The following is a 23,568-nucleotide window of genomic DNA, read 5'->3' as shown; positions in this document are numbered from 1 at the left end:
TAGAATTCATTAGTGAAAAGTTGTTTACTCATGATCACGTGACTTAGCCCGTGATTTATACGAACAGAATATTCAATTGTAAATAACATAAAACAGATAAGAAAATAAATGAAATGCCTCCAACTGATTAGAGCTAGGCAAGAGAATAATTGATGCTAAGTCAAAGTGGACACGGATGATTATTGACTGTGAGAAATATGGCTCCTAACAATTTCATATCGATGCATTTTTAATATTTCCGAAAGTCCGGAAAATTGACGATCAAGGGCGCATCTTGCCAAAACTTATCTCGGTTTTAGAACGCAAGGCGCTGAGGAGCGTTGGCACACTCTGGCCTGGACAGGATTTTGGTCCATAGGGGTCTATTTCCTCTCCCCAGTCCTCTTTCCCTGGTCCCTAACGTTTGCTTTCCGTGATGCTTCCTTGGCAATATGACGCAAGCTATTTGATCAAGGCACTGCGAGAGGAAACGTATTGCTCAAGCGTGATTACAAAAAATGGTGATCCTGCATGACAGTCTTACGGTATTAAGACACCGCGTCTTCAACCCGCTATCAGGCATTCCAAGGATATTTCGTCGGGGGCACTACACAAATAAAAAAAGAACATCTGATTGAAGGTCACCACATCTTCCACATGGCGAGCCATGACGGGTATTCTAAAGACAATCAATTCGTGTTGTGATTTCTAAAAAAAATGTATTTGTCTTCATCTGATATTGTGACATATCACGCGCGCAAGATAATATGATACAATTTGTGGTCACGTCCGTCTTTTGATTGAATTGCACTATCCACTAATCGAAAAGTGAAGGAGAGAATATTTTTATTCTCTTGGAAACATGAGAATTTTCTGCTTGCGCGAAATGAAATACCTTTCCTCACGGAAGTATATATTTCATTCACAATTATAGATTAAGAATTATATCTGGGGTATGTGCAGGATCCTGGAATCTATCTAAAATCAGTCTTTACCACTATCTTGTGATTTATGGAATCACGTTGTGATGGTCATATGACACAAACACGAAAAGAAATACCTGACATGACACTGGAATCTGAGAGAGGAAATTTAGTAACAGCAGTCATAAAAAATTTATTTCTATTGGGATCGAGGAGAAGCGCTAGAGCGTAAGTATCTCAGAGAGAGGAGAAAATAGAAAAAGAACGAGATTACTTTGTCCAAAAATGACAGAAACTATGAATTTAAATACAAGCTAATCATCTTAATGGTAAAGTGCAGACAATTTATGAACTAGTCCTAAAGCCATCATTAACATATTTCATATTTTTTTGGGGAAGAAATTTTGTGGAAGTGTCTAATTACGTTTCAAATGTCCTTCTTTCTGCTTAGTGTTCATCCGATATAGCGTGAGATCAATGTTAATTCGAGACAAAAACACTCTCACAGCGGAAGAATTATGGTAGGTCTCATGACTATCGAAAGTCTGAAGAGTATCGAATTTTGATTCTTGATTGTTTTCATCCATAAGAGCAGCTTGGCTTGTTTCACCAGCGTTGTCCTCAACACTGTTGATGACCGTTGTGGCTTGAGGAAAACCACAGAGAAAGGGACCACGCATCGCATAAACGAAAGTAAACTCAAAGCTGTTTAAAATTTTGCGGTTCTTCCTATGTGGGCAGCTTGCGATGACACCTAGACCGCCAGCCGTCCTTGTCTCCACTCATCCCGTACCCAGTCCCTCAGAGAGAGTCTAGTGGCGATTGACAAAAAATGTCGTAAGAACGACGGCTGAACATAACGTGCGGAAATTACGAATTTTCTTGACCAAATTAATTCGCAAGTAGGTCATGTGTGGTGGTAGATTGACAACTTGACGATTAAGCGATTTTTTTGCTCCAAAATGAGCTTTTTCCTATTGAAAATGAGCGATGGAAGTTCGACTAATTGCCCCAGCAACTGCAACGACCATGGCTTGTGTGTTAGGGGATCTTGCATCTGTGAGGTACCGAATCTATTTTAAATATGTTCAGAAAGTTGTCTTTAAACTTCATAGTCACAACTTATTTTGTAAGGTCAACTGTGGAGCGCTATTGTATACTCAATCCTTGCAAGGAATGTTTCGTTTTAATAACGTTTTCGAAAGTTCCTATCGACCTCAACCATTCCGTGTCGAGATCTCCCGCATTGTCTCATGTCAGTAAGAAAACGGAAAAAATAAATGTACGATAACGTTGTTCACTCACAATGTGAAAGGTAATAGCCTTTTTCGTTTCAAAATCAGAGTGAACAAATTTAAGTAATATCCTTTTTTCCTAATTACTTTTCTCTCTACGCATCGTTGAATGTTTACTGGAAACAGAACGCGAAACTCTTCTGAGATTTCGTTTGTTTCTAGTTTCCACTCAGATCAATTGAGTCCTTAAAATGGCTCTCAGGGTACATTTCCTCTTTTTTTTTATACACCAAAATATGTAAATATGTACTGATGTTTACGAAAATTACAAAAATTACGTGTTGACAATTAACCTGATGTTTAATGTGAAAAGTAAAGTTCAACTTTATCTTCGATCAGTGGCACATGCCTACTAAGAAAGAAGTGATTTACGTTGCTGAGCAAGATTTTGAATATCACCAAGCAATGGAGATTTGTGGTAGCAAACCATAATCTGCAGACCCCCTGAGAAACAGCTTTGATACACAGGCTACAATCACGTCTTTAAATTTGCATATTGTGGTAAATGATGGTGGAAGATTTTGATGTAGTTGTAAATCTTCAGTGTGAGAATTAAATTTTTCCATCTTTGTGAATCCCATCAAGAGGAGATACTGTTTAGTCTCATGGCGAGATTGACAGATTTATTAGCATAATGTGGTGAACATTGGTTTTGTGATGCATCTTTTGTCAATGCAGACAGATGATGAAATGAATGTAACTCATGATATATTTAAGTTCACAAGGCAACCAGGCTGACAATCAGACATGGTTTGATGCTACTCTGGATTAAAGATTTAATGAATGTAACTGAGAAGTTACAATTCATAGACCCAAGGTTTCGACACTCCTATCTAGTGCCTTCATCAGCAACTTAAACTTTGTGGCTATTCAAAATTCTCTTGTTGGGTTCCATAACACCCTGAATGTAAGAAATAACAGCAAAACCAGTCGCTGCTTCCTTCTCATCAGGAGTGTTACTAGTTGTGACTGGTTTCTGGCAGGTATAGAGAAATGTATTGGTATAGCCATTAACCGTTAGGACATCAGAAACATATTTCTTCTCCTCAGCCTTTGAATGAGTGAAGATGGTAGACAGTCAACCCTCCTGAGTTAAGTTTTAGCTTAAGACTTTTTATGGCAAATAGGGTGGCTAGAGTCAAAAGTGAGGTATTGTATGCAATTTGTATACAGTGGCACCTACTGTCAACAGGTTTTTGGTAAGTTGCTCAAAAACCTTTTCAGACTTTAGGGCATAGTTTTGCCAAACCCTAGGATCCTGTTGTGAAGGAACAACAACCTGATGCTATTTATTCTATTCTATGTAATGACTGTGATCACAAGTATATCTGACAGACCAAAGGTCAGTTTGGTGCACATTTGAAAGAGCATCATCAAAAAGCTCTCTTCTTTTGCAAAAAAGAAAATTCAGCTTTGTGGGAGCACACATGCCTGACTTACCATACAACTGGATGGGATAATTCTAAAATTATCAATACTAATTAACATTGCCACTAGTGCCTTTGTTTGGAAGCCTGGTATATCATTTCCACCTAAACTCTTTAGATAGCGATGATGACGGCTTAATACCTGACACCCACTTACTCCTCGTCAGAAAAAAGGGCAGCTAATTAGTGAGCATAGAAAAGGACCTCATGTTGCAGTGGTTAGATCACCCCTGATGAAGGCACTAGACAGGAGTGTAAAAAGTGGCTTGTAGTATCTTTAAACTTAGTGGCTTTGGTTTTCAACAGCTGACTTAGTAATACTCTTGCATCTGGGAACTGCCCTTGTGTCTACTTGATTTAGGGCTTTTGAATATATTTTAAGTATCATATTGTAATTCAGTTATTTATGACAGTGAGCCAATGAGGGAAAGACGTGAGAACCAAGACAATTTTTGATTTGCTTGTTTATATTTAAACATGTGTACTCATGTATGTTCGATCAAATTGTAGTGATCAAATTGTTTGAACCCTTTAACTCCCAGATCAAATTTGTGGTTCTTCTTACTGTCAATCATACAATTCTTATAATGTTAGTTCAGAGAATTCAGTATTGGATCAACTAATTATCCTCAAATTGATATTTTCTTTATTCTCATCACTTGTCTGGTTGATATTGTATTGATATTGTAAGGAGAAATTTTGGTTTGGTCACTCATGGGAGTTAAAGGGTTAAGATAGATTTACCATATTCTGCTCGCTTGAAAACTTTTCTAATTATTTTGTTGTAGTCAAAACATCTAAACTTTAGAAATGTGCATCAAGGGTTACCATTAACAGAAGGCATTGTTGTATTAGCATTTGCAATTCTGAAAATTGTATCATCATCTTAGGTTTAAAAAAAAGAAAAGATTTTGTGAAAAAAAACTCTTTTTGTTACTAAACCCTTCCAATCGCAAGATCTTATTAGTAATTACATTTACTTTTTGCTATTCAATTATTTTGATGCTACATGTAGTTCTGAGAATTTGGTATTGGATCAACTAATAATCTCCCACTGGCAATTATTTTTTTTCTATAATCTCATCACTTGTCTGCTTGATATTGTCCTGATATTATGAGGTGAAAACCTGTCTTGAATTCTGTTGATTTTAATTTTTTTTATCCTCAGCTCAAATATAGCGGTGGAGCATGTGATGATGCAAACATAGGATACTTCATTGGTTTTAGTGTGGTTTTCTTCTTTGTTTCTGCAGTGTCTGCAACTCAACTGGTATGTAACAAATACTGTAGAAAACTTGGTAGTTGTATTGGTTAACCCTTTTGCTCCTAAGATGTCATTAGTGATTCTCCTTACTGTCTGCTATTCAATTCTTATAAATTGCATATGCAAGTTCGGAGAATTTGGTATTGGATGAGCTAATTATCCCCTAGTTGATATTCTTCATTAATCACTTGTCTGCTTGATATGGTATTGATGTTGTTGGGAGAAATTCTGTCTTGGTCACTCAAGCTAAAGGGTGAAATAGTGGGTAAGGAATAACTGATTTGTTTTGAATGATAAAAAATAACAGCTTTAAACAGGAAGTGTATTTGAGAATGAAAGCTAGGTAGTTGGTTTATGCATAACTTAAACCTTATCTTTACTTGGGAGCCAGGATGTAACTCCTTTTCTTCCCCACCCCCTCCCCCTCGCACTTTCTCACTAGTGGTGGTGGTGGTTGAGGTTTCCCTTCCACCCTTTTCTTAGGAATCTTGAATTGAATTCCATTTAGTGTCAGATATCATCCTCTTTGGACTACACCCTAGCAGATCAGACTTTTTTGATCAGACTTTTTTAAGTTGGAAATGGAGAGGAGGAAAATTAAATGAAGTGTATGTATTCAAGACACAAAATGTAGGATCATATGACCTATTTATATATATATATACAGTTCAAAGTGACTAAAATGAAACACGCATGATTCCCTGTAACTCTGAGTTTCGTGCTTATGCACTCGTCAGACAGTTTTAATCTGTCTGACAAGTGTCAGATCAGTTTAATCTGTTTGACGAGTGGGTAAGCACGAAACTCGTAGTTACAGGGAATCATGCATGTCTCATTTTAGTCACTTTGAACTGTATTTTGCTCTACACTCATGTGTATTGAGCACTTTCCCAACAGCATTTGCTATATATATATATATATATATATATAAAATTATGTATATATTTTTTTGAAACATAATTTGACTGTAAAAAATATGTGGTATGGTGGCAGTATGGAGTGGCTCAAGCAGGGCCAGAAAGTTTCATATGTATATATATATATATATATATATATATATGTATGTATGTATATATTTTTTGGAAGCATAATTTGACTGTAAAAAAAATGTGGTATGGTGGCAGTATGGAGTGTCTCAAGCAGGGCCAGAAAGTTTCAGATGTGAGCTAATTGAGGAAAGTTTGGTCTTAATGTTGTGTCCTTCAACCAAATGTTTTATCATTCGGCTTTACCACTGGGTCAACAACTACATGTACCCTGGACCATAACTTTGCTGAAGCTAACACTGATATTTCCTCTGTTGTATTTTCAGTTCCTTTGTGTTAGATCAGAGTTTAAAAAGCTGAAGAGACCAAGCGTAGCCAAAGCCTGCCGGCTGACAGTGCAAAAGACATTGTACATTTGTATGATTATAGCTTGTGGATCAAGGGGAGTGTATTATTCAGTTCAGGTAAATTTAGATTTCTTTTTATCTTGAAATATTTTGAATTCTCTCTCTTGTCATCCATTTTAAGTGAAAGTGATAATTTTACTTAATCTTTATTGTATTGATAGCCAAGGTAAGAGTTGCCAGAAATTGAATTTTTTTTTGTTTTTGTTTTTTTCAGAGGTACCTTCCTGCCTGGTTAGGAATCAATCTATTTAATGCGTACTATCCACCTATTATTTCTGGATTCTCTCTAATTATTTGCTTTTGGGCAGAGGTAAATTACCATTATACTCTCATAAACATAAATTGTGATTGACAGTAGTAATCCTTCTACAGTAACACTCCTTTATTTTTTGTTTTTGTTTTTGCTCTCTTGCAGACATTTCATGTGGTTGGTCTGCGGCTTGACAAGCCACGTTTCCTCAGCAAATCTTCACTAGCTTTTATTGTATTCAATGTATTTTTGTTCCTGGTCTTTTTGGCACAGTTCATAACAATAGAGATCACAGATGAACAAAGAAAGGTCAGAAAAATCATCAAGCTCTGATTTATTTGGTTTCATTTGAGAACAGCTCTTGTTTATAGATTATTCAATTAACAGGAAACATTTTCACTGGAAACATGAAGCATAATTGATTAATATATTTGACATGTTTTTTTTTTTTTTTTTTTTTTTTTTTCCCAGGTCTATTTATCCAATATTTTTACTGGCATTTTTGTTGTCCTGATGTTCTTGATGCTTACATTATTTCTCATATATGGTGTTGAATTGTATTACAAGGTAAGTACAATGTATGTGCTATACTCTTGTGAGACCTTTTGGGCCTCTGTGTGTCATGACAGAGCCATCCATGAATAATTTGAAGCAGTCTGTAAACTTAGTTAATTAAAAACCATTCAGATACTGGTTTCTTAGAGATTAGTTCCTGGAGCTGAAAGATTACTTGAAAGAAGTGGAGCTTACTTTGAGAGAGAAAACATGAATTTGTGAATGCAACCTTTTGGTTAAGGGTAAATGAAATTAGCCAGTGGGGAATCAAACAGAATTATCCATAAATTAAGGTAGCATGGAATGTGCATTATTTACCAATTTTTTTTCCTTGGACAATGCTGAAATTGTGATTTGATGATAAAAAAAGGGGTTCACCAACTCATTTTAGAGTCAAGGGCACGTTCTGAGAGGCAGTAGTGTTGTCATGGTGACATGTGGTATGGGAGAAAAAGACTAAGAAATTATTCAATGATGGTTGAGAATTTGGATAAACCATTTTTAAGTAACTACATGTAAATGAAAAAATCATCATTACTGCATTTATTGCAGGTGCGGGGTGCTTTTATAACTACAGAGCCATCAAATGTTGACATCACCCAAGCTGCAATGTCAAGATTTGGTCTATTTTCACAAGCATCCCTACAGGTAAACTGTCAAATTCATCTTTATTTTGCTTTTTAAGTTCTGGAAGGAAAGGTGGGCATGTACAGTAACTCTATCTCATGGTTTACAATATTCCCCTGTTTTGTTGCATCCATTTTTCTGTTGTTGCCAAATTGGCATCAAATATGTGCATCTCATCCTCAGATTTGCCAATTTGCCCCTCTCAGAGGCAAGTAGGTTGTTTTTGTTAAAAGATACTTCTCTTGGTGAGACTGTCCAGAAATATTCCAGAACTGCCGCAAACAAGAATAGTACTGGGAATGGTTGAGACTTTTTTCATGTTAATGGTTGATCAAAATTTTAATTCGAGTGAAGTGTGCTTAATAATGATTTTTGAGTTGGTTTTTTTCAGCTGCTCACATCTCTTTTCCTCCTTGGTGATATTATGGGGGCAAAATGGAAACACAAGTAAGCATATGCATTGTACAATATTGGTAGTAAATATTGCTTATTGCTTCCAATGATTCCTCACTCTAGCTACTTACGATGATACTTAGCTGGTAGATTATCAAAGAGAATTTGGTAATGTCTCTAGTTAACCCTTTACCTCCCATGAGTGACCAAGAGAGAATTTCTCCTTACATTATCAATACAATATCAAGCATAAAAGTGATGAGAATAAAAAAAAATATAAATTCGGGAATTATTAGTTGATCCAATACCAAATTCTCCAAATTGACATCATAGCAGTTGTATGGCAGACAGTAAGGAGAACTACTTAAGAGATCTTGGGAGCTAAAGGGTTAATGCATCACAGCAGATAATTTTTCACATTCTTCTCACCCTCTTGCCGGATCAAATTGACAGTTATTCCGTGAGCGTGAGTTGGATTTGAGATGGTAAATAGCCAACGAGGTGCGTAGCGCAGAGATTGCTATCCAACAAGCACAAATGGAATAATTGTTTTATTAAATTAACCACTTTTCGGTAGTGCCTTTGGAGCTTACTGACTTTGTTGTTACGTTTAAAGTAAATTGATCCTAGCAACACTCAGGTGAATCGTTTTACATATATACAGTGATTCAGAGTATGAGCTGATAACCGTTATCTGGTAATCACTTTGGGACTTTGGGGGTTAAAGCATCAACTGTAAGTGTGCTTGGGTTGGTGAGATGCTCTCCTATTTTGATCGATTTTAGAGAAAAAAAGAAGAAAAGAACATGCGAATTGTAAATGTGAGCTTTCTTTTTTACTCAGACTGCCTATGGAGGGAAGGAATGCTTTAGAGGTTGTCTTTAGAGTATTTGAGCTGGGCGTAGCACTCTGGTTTTCTTGCTGTCTTTGGAATTGGAAAAGGTGGGTTTGGCTAAGTTGTTATCCTCTACTCCAATGTTAGTCGTAACGCTCCCCTCTAGATGTGATATATGCCTCCTTCAGATAAGTAAAGAGAATTTAGACATACATGTATACTTGTATAGTACCCACAGGTTGATGCATGCGGCTATTTTTATCACCTTAAATGGTAGATGATGTTTTGATGCTGCGAGAAGTTTTAGGTAATCACATCATCGTGTTGAAGGGTTAAAATTGACATCCTGAATGCCCCCTGACCGCCAAATCATGTTGCATATACATGCACTTGCTTTGCCGCAACTGTGATGTCTGAATATTGTTACTGACAGCCTTTTTTCTCGATCGTTTCAGTCCCAGTCAGCTCTGGATATTAAACCCTAAGCGACTGCTTGTACACGAGACGGATGAGGTATTGTGCTTTCGAAGATTATTTAGGTTTCAAGTTTTGTTTTTATTGTTTTATTTTAATGTTTTCCTGTTATTTGTGCAAGGTGAGGTAACAATCTTATACTCGAACTTAAGTTCCAGTTCTGATTAGAGGGAATATTTAAAATGGTAAACCTTAGAACTTCTGTGTTTTTATACTGATTTAAAATGTGTCAATTTTTTGTAGGAAACCTCTCATTTATTGGGTCAATCCCATCATTATCATTCATACGAAACCATTGAAACAGATGCAGGTGAGAGAGGCTATATAGGCTTTAAATTCGTTGTTTCCTGTTTCACCTTCTGTAGAAAAACATAATGGAATTGAGTGTTGCTTCTAGCAATGAACGGTTGAAAAGCATTGTGATTTTAAGTGTAGCATGTCATTAACTCTTCACTTCCTAACATCATTATACACTGACATACTCCATACTGTTATCTTTAGATTTCCTATGTCACTGACAAGAAGAGTCTGTTTAAAAATCGAGGGCTTCCTTCGTTTTTTCACTTCCTTTATTTTATGACCATAATGTTTGATTGGCAGGGATTCTGTAAGGAGAAATGACATGTAGATGCTTGTCCCTTCAATGGGTTAAACGGTGAAAGCCTTCAGCAAAATGAAATTAGTTATGACGCTCATGGCAAACTACAGTAAATTCTTGATGAGGACAGCTGTTCCTCCCACGCCTCAATATTCGAATCCTAATATTCATTTTTGTTCTTTACTCTTTTCATCCGGTTGCTCACTTAATCCCGAGGAGCGAACACCACGCTTTGGGCATTAACAATGTTAATAATATTGGCTCACGTCAGTACATGTGGGAACATTGGAAGCTTGAAACGAGATTTATCAGAAATGTAAAGTCGCTGCTTTTCCGTTTCGTTCGATGTATCCTTGTCAACGCGTACCGACGCAGAGTTAGCTGTTGAGTCATTGCGTTACCGGCTATCTTATAACTTTTCTTATACGTACGCGAATGTAGCCGTCAAGTCATTCCGTTGCTGGCTTTCTTAGAATTTCCCTGTAGCCGTTAAATTTTTGCGTTACTGGCTTTATTATGGTCGGTAATAATACATACTATCCGATGAACTGAGTGGCTTCAAGAAATGCTCGTATGTATATGAACGAACGAAATTACGACTTTCGTCGTTATCTTAAAGTCGCCCTCAGATCTCTGATGTTTTGTTGCAAATGTAAACAAACCAGTCTTCCGTGACGTATGGTAATAGCAAATCAAATTTACGACTGACTCTGATTTAATGGCTAAAAATAAAAATATCGTAATCGGTTTGTATGAAAGAGCTGCAGTCTATGGCTTTATACCTGGTGGAAGTACAAGCTACATGTGCTGTGTTCTGTAGATAAGGAGCGTTCATGGAGCGCCCAAATCCTCTGACTCTCACCATTCGTGACCTAAGAAATGCCGTCTGTTGGACTCCGTGCAACCGGCATGCAGGATTCATCGGTAAATTTATCTTCCTGTACATTTTGTTACAGTTGTCGAGCCAAAAGCAGCCGCCTTGCGCTTTCCGACATGCATAACGGTAGTTCAGTTTCTTGCAAATTACGTGTTTAAACGCTACCATTTCCATTGATTTATCAGACATATTTAGTGTTTTACCCCTCTCTAAGGTCATGTTCTGTGCATGTATGTTGTGCAAGGAAAGAATCGCACTGTAGAGTTTCAAATCGATATTTGCATTCAACTTTTTGCTTATGATAAGCCTTGAAATTGCTTCTTTTAGCCGTAAATTACCTTCAATACACTTAACTTTTCTTTGCATATCGCAAAAGAGTTGTTAAAATGATTCTTGTAATAGTGCTTGCTATTGTTCATTGTATTCATTCGATCACCATATTTATTATGATGATGATGACAGAGATATGTGTACTCACATTGGTCAATGGTTGAGTCGGTTTAGTCATATCTAGCTGTGATCGTCCCGCGCGAGGTGAAATATTGAAGCATTGAAGCTTTGACTGGAGAAGGAAAATTAGGGAAAATGTGGTCGCTGTCAATCACCTGGATAATGATTCTAAATCAATTATTCCCTGAAGGTTCAACGAATATTGTCGAGTATTACCGGTCAATCGCGCCATTAGTAATACATGTATTATTGCTATCACTTACATGAAGATAATTTGATAGAGAGTACCGCCGAGATTTGTTGAAAATTATTCGACAAATAAATGGAGCCGTACAGGGGAAAGAAAAATCAGTCTTCGAGTTTAGCTGTAAAACAGCTTCTCCCATAGAGATATTGGCATTGACGGCTGAGAGGGGAAATTTACCATCCTCCTTCCTTTTGCAAAATACGAGTAATTTTTATGATGTTGAAAGAAAATTCTCTTTAATTACTCTTGAAAAACATGGCAATATGTGTATATAATTGAGTGTATTAGACTCTAACAAGGTCCTCGACCACACTAAAGCAAACAAGCTGAAGGAAAGAAAACAGACGAATAAAAACAACCAAAAACAGCGTAAACAAGCAGCGCAAGGATAAATCGTGATAGCGTGACATTTTGTGCTCTATTACTGGCTTTTGTGTTTACGTATTCTATTTTGATTGACAGATATTGACGCACCTCACCGTGACTGCTGGATTTGTTATGACAGTGATCGCACTGATGCTGGCCCAATGATATTACCATGTAACTGCAAAGGAGATGTCGCTGCCGTACACCACGACTGCCTGAAGAGATGGCTTCTTGAGGTAACCTACCCGCGGTAGAGTAACCGTGTGCTTGCTCTTATGAATTTCTCAGATAACTGCTCTTGTCTTATTGAAACCATTATAAACGTCCTGAACATGTGGGCAAATTCGAGATGGTACGTGTTTAGTGTTAGTGTAATCGTTCGTGTCTACTGTTAGTCTTGAACGGGGCTTGTGTCGGTGACAGTGGATGACGACCTGACCGGAAGTCATTGTTAGAGCCAAGTGACTTTGTCTTGATCTTGATGACAACTTCTGCTCATTCACTGTTCAAGATTCCCCTCACTCGGACGATTACATTTCCGCAGTAGACGCTTGGAGAACCTGTCTAAAGTTTCGTAAAAATGGATTCAATTCCACTCCCTAACCTGTTGGTAAAGCTAGAGGAGATGAACGCTGTAGCAGTTTGCTTGAAGATCTTTATCACATCTTTTAAGGTTTAAGAGATAGCCATTTATTTTTCATTTGTATTCCTTATCTCCCAGTCTTGCCCTGAGAGCCGTTTGGATGGGCCCAAATGCAAAGTGTGCAGAGAAGAGGTACTCCTTAGCTGAAGTTTTTTTTCCGTTTACGCTGTGTATCCTTAGCTGTAGTTTTTTTTTCCGTTTACGCTGTGTAGTCTATGGTCTTTCTTGGTTGCTAAATTTAACATTCGAGTCTGCTTTGCAAAGCGCCAAATGTCTAGTCTACAATTAATTGTTTTGCGTGTAATGAAACATTTCCATCCAACGTGGAAAGTCTAGTCTACATTTAATTGTTTTGCGTGTAATCAAACATTTCCATTCAACGTGGAAAGTCCTAATTTCATCTCATCAGAACTAAAAAAGGGAATAAACTTCAAGATCGAGGCTTTCATATCATACTTTCCATTTGATTTGATTACGAATTGTGTTCGTAAGAACGAAACTTGTGTTAAAGGTCACTTTGATATTCTTTGTTCTTAAAACAAAGAAAGGACGCCGAGTCAGTTTCTGTAGACTGCATTGTATTTGTGCGCGTTTTTTGTACCAATATACAACTTCTTCTTAGCCTTTATTTGATGTAAGGTTCATACGATTTCATAACCATCGGCGAAAATCACTCGGCGAAAATCACTCGGCGAAAATCACTCGGCGAAAATCACTCGGCGAAAATCACTCTGGTTTCGCTCTACGCAAACTTATCATAATCTTCGTGAAATATGTTTTATTTCATTTAACGGTTGCATTAATTGAAAGGCTATACATAACTTCTGAGTCCCTTTCCCTTTTCGCAATGTACTACTACATGTTAGCTTTCATTTGATGTAAGCTTTATACGACAGGCTACGCATAACGTTTAAGTCAAATCGCCACCGGTGGAGATTTGACTCTCAGTGATGGCGAATTGTAAACCCCTGTAATAATGTAGACGTGGTCTTTTACGGTCATTGATGGTATCGTAACCGCTGTCTATCTGCTTCGACAGTACAAATTGGAAACAGGAAGAAAGTGGTTACCGAGTGGTCTTACTGTCAGGTAGGAAATTATTTAAGTTGTTCTGCTCCTATCTTTTGCTCCCATTATTAACAGCCCAAGAGAAACCTCTCGGTTATTCAATTGTTAGGTGCTTTTTAGGGTGATATTCTTCGTCTTCGATTAATTTTCCAATATTTTTCTAGCACATGAATTGAAGAAAATCTGAGAGCGAGCATAAACCTGCCATTAAAATTGGCTCGATTTACGATTAGAAGGGAATGCAAAAGCAGCTCCACTGATTGTCAACCACTTACCCTTTTACGAAAACCTTTTCTTTTTTTTCCAAATGTTAATCTTGAAGGACATTTGAAACCGCTCACTATGACAGAACAAGCACAGGTTATAAAATAAGTCAGATACTACGAGCGCCCTGATTAGTCGAAATCTATCGTTTATAAAACCGGTAAGCCCATAGGAAGTTTGTGAGTCGCTCGCCTCCGGCTTGTGTTTTACAAACTTTTCTCGTGTTCTCTTAGCATCCTATGTGGGTTATTATGCTGATAAAACGATTAAAAGTGCGGTCTATAGCTTAGTTATGTAATTGAAATTATATTCCTCTTTTGGCGCTCAAGGCATTGGATTCAGACAACGCTGATTCTGTCCATGATGATTGGAACTCCAATTAGTGTTTACTTTCTTTGTTTAACCAAAATGTCTGAGACTTGTAAGGTTGTGGTCATAGGACTGGGCGTGGTACTCGAGTACGTCTGTCTCAGGTGAGTGAGTTCCCCTCTTCCACGTGGTCCATTGATTGATTGATTGATTGATTTATTGATTGGTCGTTGTATAATCTATGAAATAAGTAAAATGATAACGATTAGAGGATCGGTGTGTGTCACCAATCTGTCCGTATCTTTGCTAGGTTGATCTTTCTGTTAGTTTGTTAGTTGTTTGGATGGCTTTTAATGATTTTTAATGATTCTGTTTTTGATCATCGAGGTAATGCGTCGCTTGTGTCTTGAAACTTCTTATTCGTGAGTCAGTTGGTCAGTCATGTTGGTCTTGTTCTTTCTCTTTCCGTAACCCTGTATTCTTAATTCTCTGGCTTTTGCCTCAAGTTGTTGTCTTAAATTTGTAAATTCACACATGTACTGTTTGTCTGCCACAGTCTGTCTGCCTTTCTGTCTGCCTGTCCATCTGGTCATACGTCATTCATTCGCTCAATTGTCAGTCGGTCGGTCGGTCCGTCGGTTTGTCGGTTGGTCAGTCCGTCAGTCGCCACTCAGTTCGTCTTTAAGTGAGTGAGTGAGTGAGTAGGTCTGTCAGTCCATCAGTCTGTCAATCCGTCCATCAGTTTGTCTGTCAGCCAGTCAATCTATTAGCCAGTCATTTAGCCTGTCTCTTCGGTAGTCAAAGACTTTTAACCGTCAGGTAGCTGTTTGATCGGTCAGATTGAGCAGCGTACGTCTGATTTAAACGGTTCGACCAACTCATGTATCTTAATATTCTTTTATTTCAGGCTTTTGGGTTTCAACATGTTGCTTGTTTATCGCCGAGCCCGTCTCGCCACTATGAGTATCATTGGTGACCCTGTGACGGGTTCTCAGCTGCCTGGGGAGATTCACACAACTCCAGAGGCTGTAAACATTACTACAGCTTAATTTCAAATAATTTTGAAACAGAGCGCTTATTGATTAACTGTTTTAAAGTCAAACAAACGTGATCGCAACCTGCAATCAGAAAGTAGAGGTAAATGTTGCAAGAAGCGAGTAGGAAGTCGAAAAAAGCACATTTTGATGAACTGACGCGCAGGAAAACGCTTATCCACAGAGTGATTGGTTTGAGTTTTGTCTCTGACGTGTGAGGAGAGTGGAGAGAAGTCTTGAAACCAACCACGGTTCGTAGTAAAGCAGATATACGAATTTAAACCTGGAGTTTTCACGACACGGGTGAAATGCCCCTCACGAAAAGCTTTGAGTGTTAGTGTGACCTCAAAATAGATGAGTCTCCTAGATCATCATAAACTCTCAAAAGAAGCAATTCGATTATTTTATTGAAAATGAAATCAACTCATCATCTTGGAGGAGGAAAAAGTGTACAAATTGTGTTGCAAAACTTTGACCACAGATAACGCAAATTTGGAGTATGAAGATTGTATGAGAACCCATTTCAAGGTAAAGGTGAGATTTCCCTGAGTCCAAATATTTGCCGGATCTCTGCCAGATTCGCTAAATCAGGAAAATAACGCTATTGTCAGAAATCGTTCTCTCATAGGATACGTCTCTAAGATTTGTGGAATACGAAGAGTCTCGAATTCTCACACACAGAGGATAATTTAACGACTTAGTCGTTGCTGTCGGTATTTGTTGACCAAACTATGGCTTTTTCATTCTGGAAGTAAAATTGATTTCATCTTGTAAATATGCTGTGAAGTCGTAGACGCGGAAGAGTCAATTTGTAAAGAAACGTTCAAAGTAACATTCTGCAACTTTTATGCGCACACTGGAGATTGACCTCATCTTTACAATTAATCATCGATTGACGTCACTCCCTTTTAGTATCTATTAAGTGTGTACTTCATAGTAGGAGTCGTCCTAAGGTTTAAAACCCATTTGTATCGGTACTGAATCGAGAACTTATTCTTCGAAGCTGAAGTATTGAGTATTGAATTGACCGACATTTTGGTAAAAAATTACCTTATTAGATGGGTGAAAAGGTGACTGCGTTGCAGCGGCCTTCTTGTGGATTCTCTTGCGATTTAAAAGTGTTTGATATGCAAGTAAATCGTCGAAATATGATGTTATCAAAATTGAACTAATCAATTTTAAATCGTTTTCAGTAGTTTGTAAATCATTGAAGTTCCAATAAAATAAATTTCACTTTGCCAATGTTCCAAGTTTCCCACTTCTACGAATTAGTCGTACAGGTAATTGCTTCTGCTCAGGGTTTCGATGTGTCAGTTACCTCGGGAGTTTCCAGAAAAGCTGGTTATCAGTAGTCTACAGTCTCGTACAAGACCTCTGACCGCCGTCTGTTGAGCCTGCGAGCAAGTCTTGATTTTGTGATTTGCTTTGACGGAGCTGAATAACGTCTGTGCATGCGCTAGGCTTTGGCGCGTAAAACGCGTAAAACGGATTTTGAGCCGTTGGCACGTTTGATTTCTATTCTGTGGCTTCTGGGCGTTTTTCATTTTCAGAACAACCTCCAAAAACTTTCTACACCCCCTAAATATTTTTTCAAAAATTAGCTTTCTCATTTTAAACACTGGAAATAGAAAAATGCTTTCAACGACAACAAAATGCCTCGGTACTAAATCCCAGCCCCTTTTCTCTCCGCAAATTTCGCTGAATTTTAAAACCCCGAACGGTTGAGCCCGCGTTATTGACCGCATACCTGTGACGTAGCATTTCGTCAATCAGCTCTATCGTTTGCCTTATGGTCCCTTTGCTGGCCCGGTCGCTGATTACATCATAGGCAGCCGCTTGTGAGTTACAGTGACTGATAGTAAACCGTTACAAGTCTGCCCTCATCGGAAGGCTTGATTAGACTGTGCGATCAACAGTTGAGCGAAATCTGCCGAGACATTAAGAAGGCACGATACAGTGATTCAACACGAATATCTTATCAGAGAATCGCACTTTAGCCGTGTGAAACATTAAGATAGCTGGTTGTTATGATGATGGACGATCAGACCACATATACAATATATAAGTAAATGTCAGTCCCGGGTCGAAACCATTTGTATAACTATTTACTTGTCAAGCGAGCCATGTATGATACTTAAAATACGGCCACAATATGAGTGACTTGAATTTTGAGAATCGCGATGAATTTTAAACCCCTTGGAGTGATAAGCATCTTATTTCTCCCGAAAGCATCACCCCTGAATCAAACACTAAGGTTATGAGAATATAAGAACTGATTGCGACTTTAAGAAGCTGTACATTATTAGACAAATTCTCCTTGTGAGCAGCATAGGAAATGTGGCAAAGATACACACAAGTTGCAAATAACGAATCTTGTGCCCCGATTACACCAGCAAAACATGTTTTGTTAATATGGGTTTGAGTGAATGAAAAACAGACACAGAGAACGGAAAAACGTTATATTTCATCGGATTGTGGAAGTCACTAACTAGAAGTCGACAAACATCTGTTTAAGCAGCTTATATGAGGAAAACAATTTTAGTCCGTGTTAAACAAAACAGTTCTATAAAATGATTAAGGTTTGGTGTGAATGGGGTATTCCTTATATTCAGGTGGAATTATTCAAGGTGGGACACTGGTAAAACCCTGGTAATCTAAACCTTCCAATGTCAGTTGTTTCACTTTTTCATCATGACAGCATTTTTCCTTTTCTTTTCTTTAAGTTTTTTCTTCCATCTAAGCACCTCGCATATCTCGTTTTAGCTTAGAGAACTACCAAAGAAGTAGTTCCACCCGTCCGGAAGTCTTAATTACACGCTGAAGAAGACTGTCAAAATTTCCTAAAATATTGGGTCAAAGTTCGGACTCTTGACGTAGCATTGGCATTCATACACGGCCAAAGTTACCTGTGCGTGGCGAATCGATTGAAATTATGTTCTAGAGTTTTCTGCATGGTGAAGCAGTCCAGAGGTTTGATTTAGAAGTTGGATGAAGCAGTGATTCCACTTATCTCGACAAAGGTAGGTGGTTTGTTCACCGAATTAAAGTTAAGATTGACACGATAAGACGAGAGCCTCTCGGGTAAAACAGTTGGGTGAGGAAATTGTTCAAGTCACGAAAGGAACGAGATACCTTGGCAGTGCGGTGAGATCAAAATGTATTCCAAGCCTCTGAGAAAATTGTAATTTCTGTTTTTTCCCAACATTTGCAACCGGGGGAGAGAGCCGTGATCGGATCAGCGACACATTCAATGCAGACGTGATGACAGTACTCGTTCGGCGATCGTCAGGCAGTGGTTTCCATCTACTGTTTTCGAACCAATCATCTTTTGTAATTGCTTAACCCTTCTCATGCATACCTCTGTCCAACGGCACAGATGCGAGTTCTAAGCTGAAAATTATGAAACTTACTCCTTCTAAAGAATATTCAGTAATGCTTCGTGTTTTGTGCGTGACTGCTAAGAAGTTGCTCATGCGTCAGTTGAAAAATATCACATGCGTTCTTTGCTAGCCGGGTATTTCACCGGTTACGTGATGGTATGTTGAAGCCTAAAAGTTTGCCGACAAAGAATTATAGCTGTCTTCAACACGACGAAATAAAATTTAAGAGGCGAAAATTTGATTATAAACATTCATCAAGGACTATCGACACTTTCAACTAGCTTTCAACTCAAGTTACTCACGATATTTAATTCAAAGACGTAAAAGTTGAACTGTAATCAAACAAGGATGAAATTTATGGACTTTCTTGCTGATCCCGTTCACTGAAGCACGGTCAAAATTAACATTAACACTGGACACAGTTGAAAACGTTTAAAACATGAATTATCGCCTTTTAATAAATTAATATAATTTTTATTTTTTGTTCAGAATTTAATCAGATTTCTTCATTAGCTCTCAGTCACCCTAACTCAGTATGCATATCTTCCACACTGCTCTGTTTACATTCCATGTTGTACTGACCCGAGAATTTGCGTAACAATCACAAGCCTCTTAAGTCGGCGATCTTTTTTTTTTTTTTTTTGTTCTCGTTTCCTTAGATTTTAAACTCAGCAGTGATACTGTAAGGAAGACTTCGATACTGGTCACTTCCTAAGGGTTAAAGGGTTGAACAATTACATAAAGACTGAGGATTAAGGATTTATAGCTGTAGGGAATCCTCGATTCACGCTATGAAACACGCGCGGGGTGGCGCGCGTGCATTCTTAATGTTATTGGATCTTGCATTCGATTGTATCAAATGCAGTACATAGATTATATTACTCTCGATAGGTCCTCCACATTGAGCATTGCGTCAATTTTCTAGCTACCGAGAGCACTTTACTTGGGGTTAGTCACATTCATTTGGGAACTGTGACTATATCGCGCGCACATAAAGCCAAAGATTTCCTTCCTGCTTATCGCAATGAATTTGAAAAAACTATATTTCGGTTAGACAGCCTCCGACGATAACACTCGGTATATCTCGGTTAGACAACGACCGACGATAACACTCTAAATTAGTGTAACTAACTCGCATCTTTCTCGAAAAAGGATTTTTCACTTCTACAACGAAATAACCAAGTCTCCGCTACATGTTTATTGTCGCGTTTTTCTTCGATGCAAGGTTCCAGTTGCCAATAAAATAAGTTTCCTTATTCATTAGTTGTTTTCCTATTGAAAGACAGTTCATGTGGTTATGCGCCACTTGTATGAACTGACAATAACAAGAGAAGCACTATCCTTCGTAATGCATCTTAAAAGGCAGTTTGTGTGCACACATAACCTGTTTGTGTGTGCAACGGCGGGCAGCAGATGATGAACGTTAAAAAATAAAACCGTGCTGTAAAAAGCCAGCGGTTATACGCCAAAAGAAACAACATGGCGGATGCAAGTGAAAAGGCAACAGTAAAATAGCGAAATAGCAAAAACGGGGCTTGAGGACTTTGCCTTCGTCCTGGCGACAAGAAAAACGATTACCGACATAAAAGCGAGCTTCAGTTTCGAACTCCTATCTCTCAAAGAAAATTTTTCTTGCCATTTCCTTGTATGTTTTAGATTGGCGGCTTAAACACTGTTCTCTGCTTTTCTCTCACGAGAGAACAAGTTTCAATATGGCCGCTATCTTAATTTTTACCGCTAAGAAATCTTCAGTTCTCATTCGTTTTTATTTCACCGTGCGTAATATTTCGCATTGTTGGCACCTCGTTCGTCTTGTTATTCGTCCCGTCTCTTAACACCAGACGCATACCATGAGAGACGCATTATTAAGCTGTACGGATAATGCGTCTTCTAGTATAAAAACGGCCACTGATTTATTTATCCTCTCACTCCCAAGATCTTATTTACAATTCTCTTTACTGCATTTCTTACGCCAGTTTTGGTACTGGATCAAATATTAATTCCCTAACTGGTATTCCTCTATCTATTCTTGCCCGGTTGATATCGTAATGATATTGTAAGGAGAAATTTTGAAATCATGGTAGTTGAAGGGTAAACCATTTTGATACCCCGTTATAATGTATCATGTTGACTGAGAATAAGAACGTTGCAAGAGAAGAATAAACATTGTTGTACCTATGACAGATATTACCCAGCACCTGCTCTATGGACACGAAGAGAATCACAAGAGGATTATTTTTAGTGGTTTTCGTCGTCCTGGTAATTTTTTCTTTCCAGGTCGCTGGTAAGTGACTACTTAAATGGCTGATTTATGTACATGTTTGATGGTTTCATATCACAATTGAGTCGTGTAACTTCGTTGATCAGAAAATTGGTCAGAGTAAAAAATAGATGGCAGAAATGAAAAGGATGGGATGAATTAATAGATAATGTAGTACTTTTTATTATTAAACTATGGTGTTACACAAAGATTTCCAGCCCTGTGAAAAGCCGTAACGACACAAGTGAAAAACAATACATCGCCAATCATAAGCTGCTGCCACGTCACACGCCGTACGCGCTACTCGGTCGGGTTGATGAATGAACGGCAATGCCTTTGCGACTTCCTCGTTGCGCTCACTCGTAGCTACCGAGTTTAATACTCCAAATCTACGTGCGTTATACTTTATTTATTTGTCTGTTGAAGAAATTTTGTCAAGGAATAACACAATTGTTGATTTTGTTCATAAGGAAAACTGAATTTTTTGTCTCCATTTTTTAGGCAGGACATGCTTTCTATGTGACTCTCGCAATGAGCCGTGTTCAGAAGATTCAGTCAATGGTACGAGAACGGCGACGTGCTCTGAAGGAAACGAATTCTGTGAAGTTGTCAAGGATGGAAGACATGGAGAGACACGATTTTACAGGGACTGTGTCAACAAATGCGACAAGGAATTTGTCAACTGGGAGAAAGATGGCGAAGAATATTGCAAAATGTGCTGTGATAACGACCTCTGTAACGTTGGACGTTGTGGGTCCCCTGTGGCACTTACTTTGAGTGGTACACTGATTGTCCTTAATGCAATCGTTGCATTTCGATGCATGTTTGTATTTGCATAATGCCAGCTGCAACAGCCAGAGGCATAGACACATTTATCATTGAAAGCTACTATTCGTAACAGAACGACGTGAACTTAAAATGGTATGAAAGCTTTCTCTTTCAAAAGGAAAAAAAAGAAAGACTATTATTATATAAACTGTATGTTTCCCTGAGAAAAGCTGTAACAGCACACGTGTGAAAACGACATATTTTATTCACGTGTGTTTGACATCGTCAATCAGCTGCTGACACGTCACTCGCCTTTCGTGCCACTCTGTCATTTTGACGAATGAATGGCAAGGCGTTCACCATTCTCAATCCAAGATCGTTCGCTGACATTTTCTCAGCTAAAAAAAACGAGTGCGATTTTTCTTATCGTATGTTCGTTTTCTTCCGCTTCTAAAATATTTTGAAAGTCACTTTCTGAAAGCGATGTGAATTTCAGAACATCCTAGAAGCGGAAGAAAACCAAAATACGAAAAGGAAAATCGAAATTTACGTACTTGGGTTTGATAGTGGCATTTCTAGCGGCTGAGAACGAAAATCGACAACTGTCGGTAGGGAAAAAGTCAACGCTAACAATTTTGTAGATTAAAAGTTCCGCACATCGTTTGTTTTTGTAGTGATTTAACGCATGTTTTTTATCTTTTATCACCGAAGCACTTGACGAATTTTTTTCGCGCACTGTGGATCCAACTTTTATTAATTCATTAATAGAGTCCATTCAGTTTTGTCAGTAAAGGCCTATTGTGTTAATATAATAAAGAAAAATAATACTTGTTTGTTGAACACACAAAGAGACATTCCCTAGGCGCGGCCACGTATTATTTTTTAAATAACACTGCTTCCTTTTTCTTCCCTTCTCAAGAGACTTGTTCGATCGCAAGCCGCCAAAAACTGCGCCAGAAGTAATTAACCAGACTGTTAATCCCAAGTGTTCATTGTTTTCTCTGTTTTTCAACTATGTAGCCACGAAATTTTCCCTATTCATATTTATTTTGCTAACGCTTTTTGGGCTTAATCATTCGGCCTTAAATGACTGGTTTGACTATAGATTTCGGCTCCACTTTCAAAAAATTAAATTTAACGAAATAAGAATTTCTTTTGCCAGATGTGCTATTCAGTGAGAAATGCTTCAGTACTGTTGTTACTGATTTTGTTGTTGTCATTTTATAAATAATCAAAAAAAGGTTTACAATGGAATCCTTGGCATAAGGCGTTCCACTCACAGCATTTTTAATTGTAAAGGTAATCCTTCAGCCTTTTAGACAAGGATTTGTTCTCTTTCATCCGCTAAAAAGTATGTTAATGGTACGGGTCGTAATTAAGACACCACGGTCATACTTAGTTTACCAGGCTACAAGTCAATATCTTCTGTCTACTTTCTTCCTCTCTTTAGTTGCTTCCGCGAAAGTATTTTCGGTTTTTTTTTTGTTCCGCATAATTTGTTGAAGTTCTATTTATTTCATAACCTTCAGCTGATTGTGCTCGGAAATGCAGGTTCATTAATGAGCCTGGCCTGTGGATATGGAATAAAGAGGGTAATGTGACTGTCAACGAGAAAGCTACAGTCTCTTGACAACTACTGACTGTTGAAAAAAATGATTTCATCCGTACAAAGGGACTAGGCCTAGAAAAGTTGATAGTTGCAACCTCCACTTTTACGTTTGACCTATATCCAGCAATTTTTTAAACAAAGAATTACCTGTGCTCTTTTTAAATCCTTTTTTCGTCATTTGGGGACAATTAGCTAGGATCGGCCAGCTCTGAAGTATCTTATTAGCACATTTGGTCTCATACCTTCATTATAAAGCACGAATTTGTCCAGGTTCCTATAT

At 38.0% G+C, this 23,568-nt stretch overlaps 2 protein-coding genes across 2 annotated transcripts; both read left to right on the top strand.

Annotated features, from left to right (window-relative positions):
- The first annotated feature begins 1,504 nt into the window (after window positions 1–1,504).
- Window positions 1,505–16,509, top strand: LOC131795744 (uncharacterized). The gene is made up of 16 exons (XM_059113350.2): window positions 1,505–1,966; window positions 4,793–4,894; window positions 6,201–6,338; window positions 6,496–6,591; window positions 6,697–6,840; window positions 7,003–7,098; window positions 7,639–7,734; window positions 8,105–8,160; window positions 8,950–9,048; window positions 9,397–9,454; window positions 9,659–9,725; window positions 12,050–12,189; window positions 12,675–12,728; window positions 13,636–13,685; window positions 14,258–14,401; window positions 15,145–16,509. The coding sequence occupies exons 1-16, from the start codon at window positions 1,865–1,867 to the stop codon at window positions 15,284–15,286; spliced, it is 1,584 nt and encodes a 527-aa protein (XP_058969333.2). The 5' UTR covers window positions 1,505–1,864; the 3' UTR covers window positions 15,287–16,509.
- A 1,627-nt stretch (window positions 16,510–18,136) lies between these two features.
- LOC131795745 (uncharacterized) lies at window positions 18,137–22,510 on the top strand. Its single transcript, XM_059113351.2, has 3 exons — window positions 18,137–18,291; window positions 20,836–20,935; window positions 21,413–22,510. The coding sequence occupies exons 2-3, from the start codon at window positions 20,857–20,859 to the stop codon at window positions 21,748–21,750; spliced, it is 417 nt and encodes a 138-aa protein (XP_058969334.1). The 5' UTR covers window positions 18,137–18,291; window positions 20,836–20,856; the 3' UTR covers window positions 21,751–22,510.
- The last annotated feature ends 1,058 nt before the right edge of the window (window positions 22,511–23,568 follow it).

Source organism: Pocillopora verrucosa, chromosome 4 (assembly GCF_036669915.1).
Source record: "Pocillopora verrucosa isolate sample1 chromosome 4, ASM3666991v2, whole genome shotgun sequence".
Taxonomy (NCBI): Eukaryota; Metazoa; Cnidaria; class Anthozoa; order Scleractinia; family Pocilloporidae; genus Pocillopora; species Pocillopora verrucosa.
This window is presented reverse-complemented; position numbering and strand designations above follow the sequence as displayed.

What these genes read in the sequence shown, in the direction of transcription:
- LOC131795745 (XM_059113351.2), top strand. Translation starts at nt 20,857, where the DNA reads ATGGACACGAAGAGAATCACAAGAGGATTATTTTTAGTGGTTTTCGTC. An exon ending in TTTTTCTTTCCAGGTCGCTG is followed by an intron (nt 20,936 to 21,412) that starts GTAAGTGACTAC and finishes TCCATTTTTTAG; the next exon opens with GCAGGACATGCTTTCTATGT.
- LOC131795744 (XM_059113350.2), top strand. Translation starts at nt 1,865, where the DNA reads ATGAGCTTTTTCCTATTGAAAATGAGCGATGGAAGTTCGACTAATTGC. An exon ending in TTGTACACGAGACGGATGAG is followed by an intron (nt 9,455 to 9,658) that starts GTATTGTGCTTT and finishes AATTTTTTGTAG; the next exon opens with GAAACCTCTCATTTATTGGG. An exon ending in AACCATTGAAACAGATGCAG is followed by an intron (nt 9,726 to 12,049) that starts GTGAGAGAGGCT and finishes TTTGATTGACAG; the next exon opens with ATATTGACGCACCTCACCGT.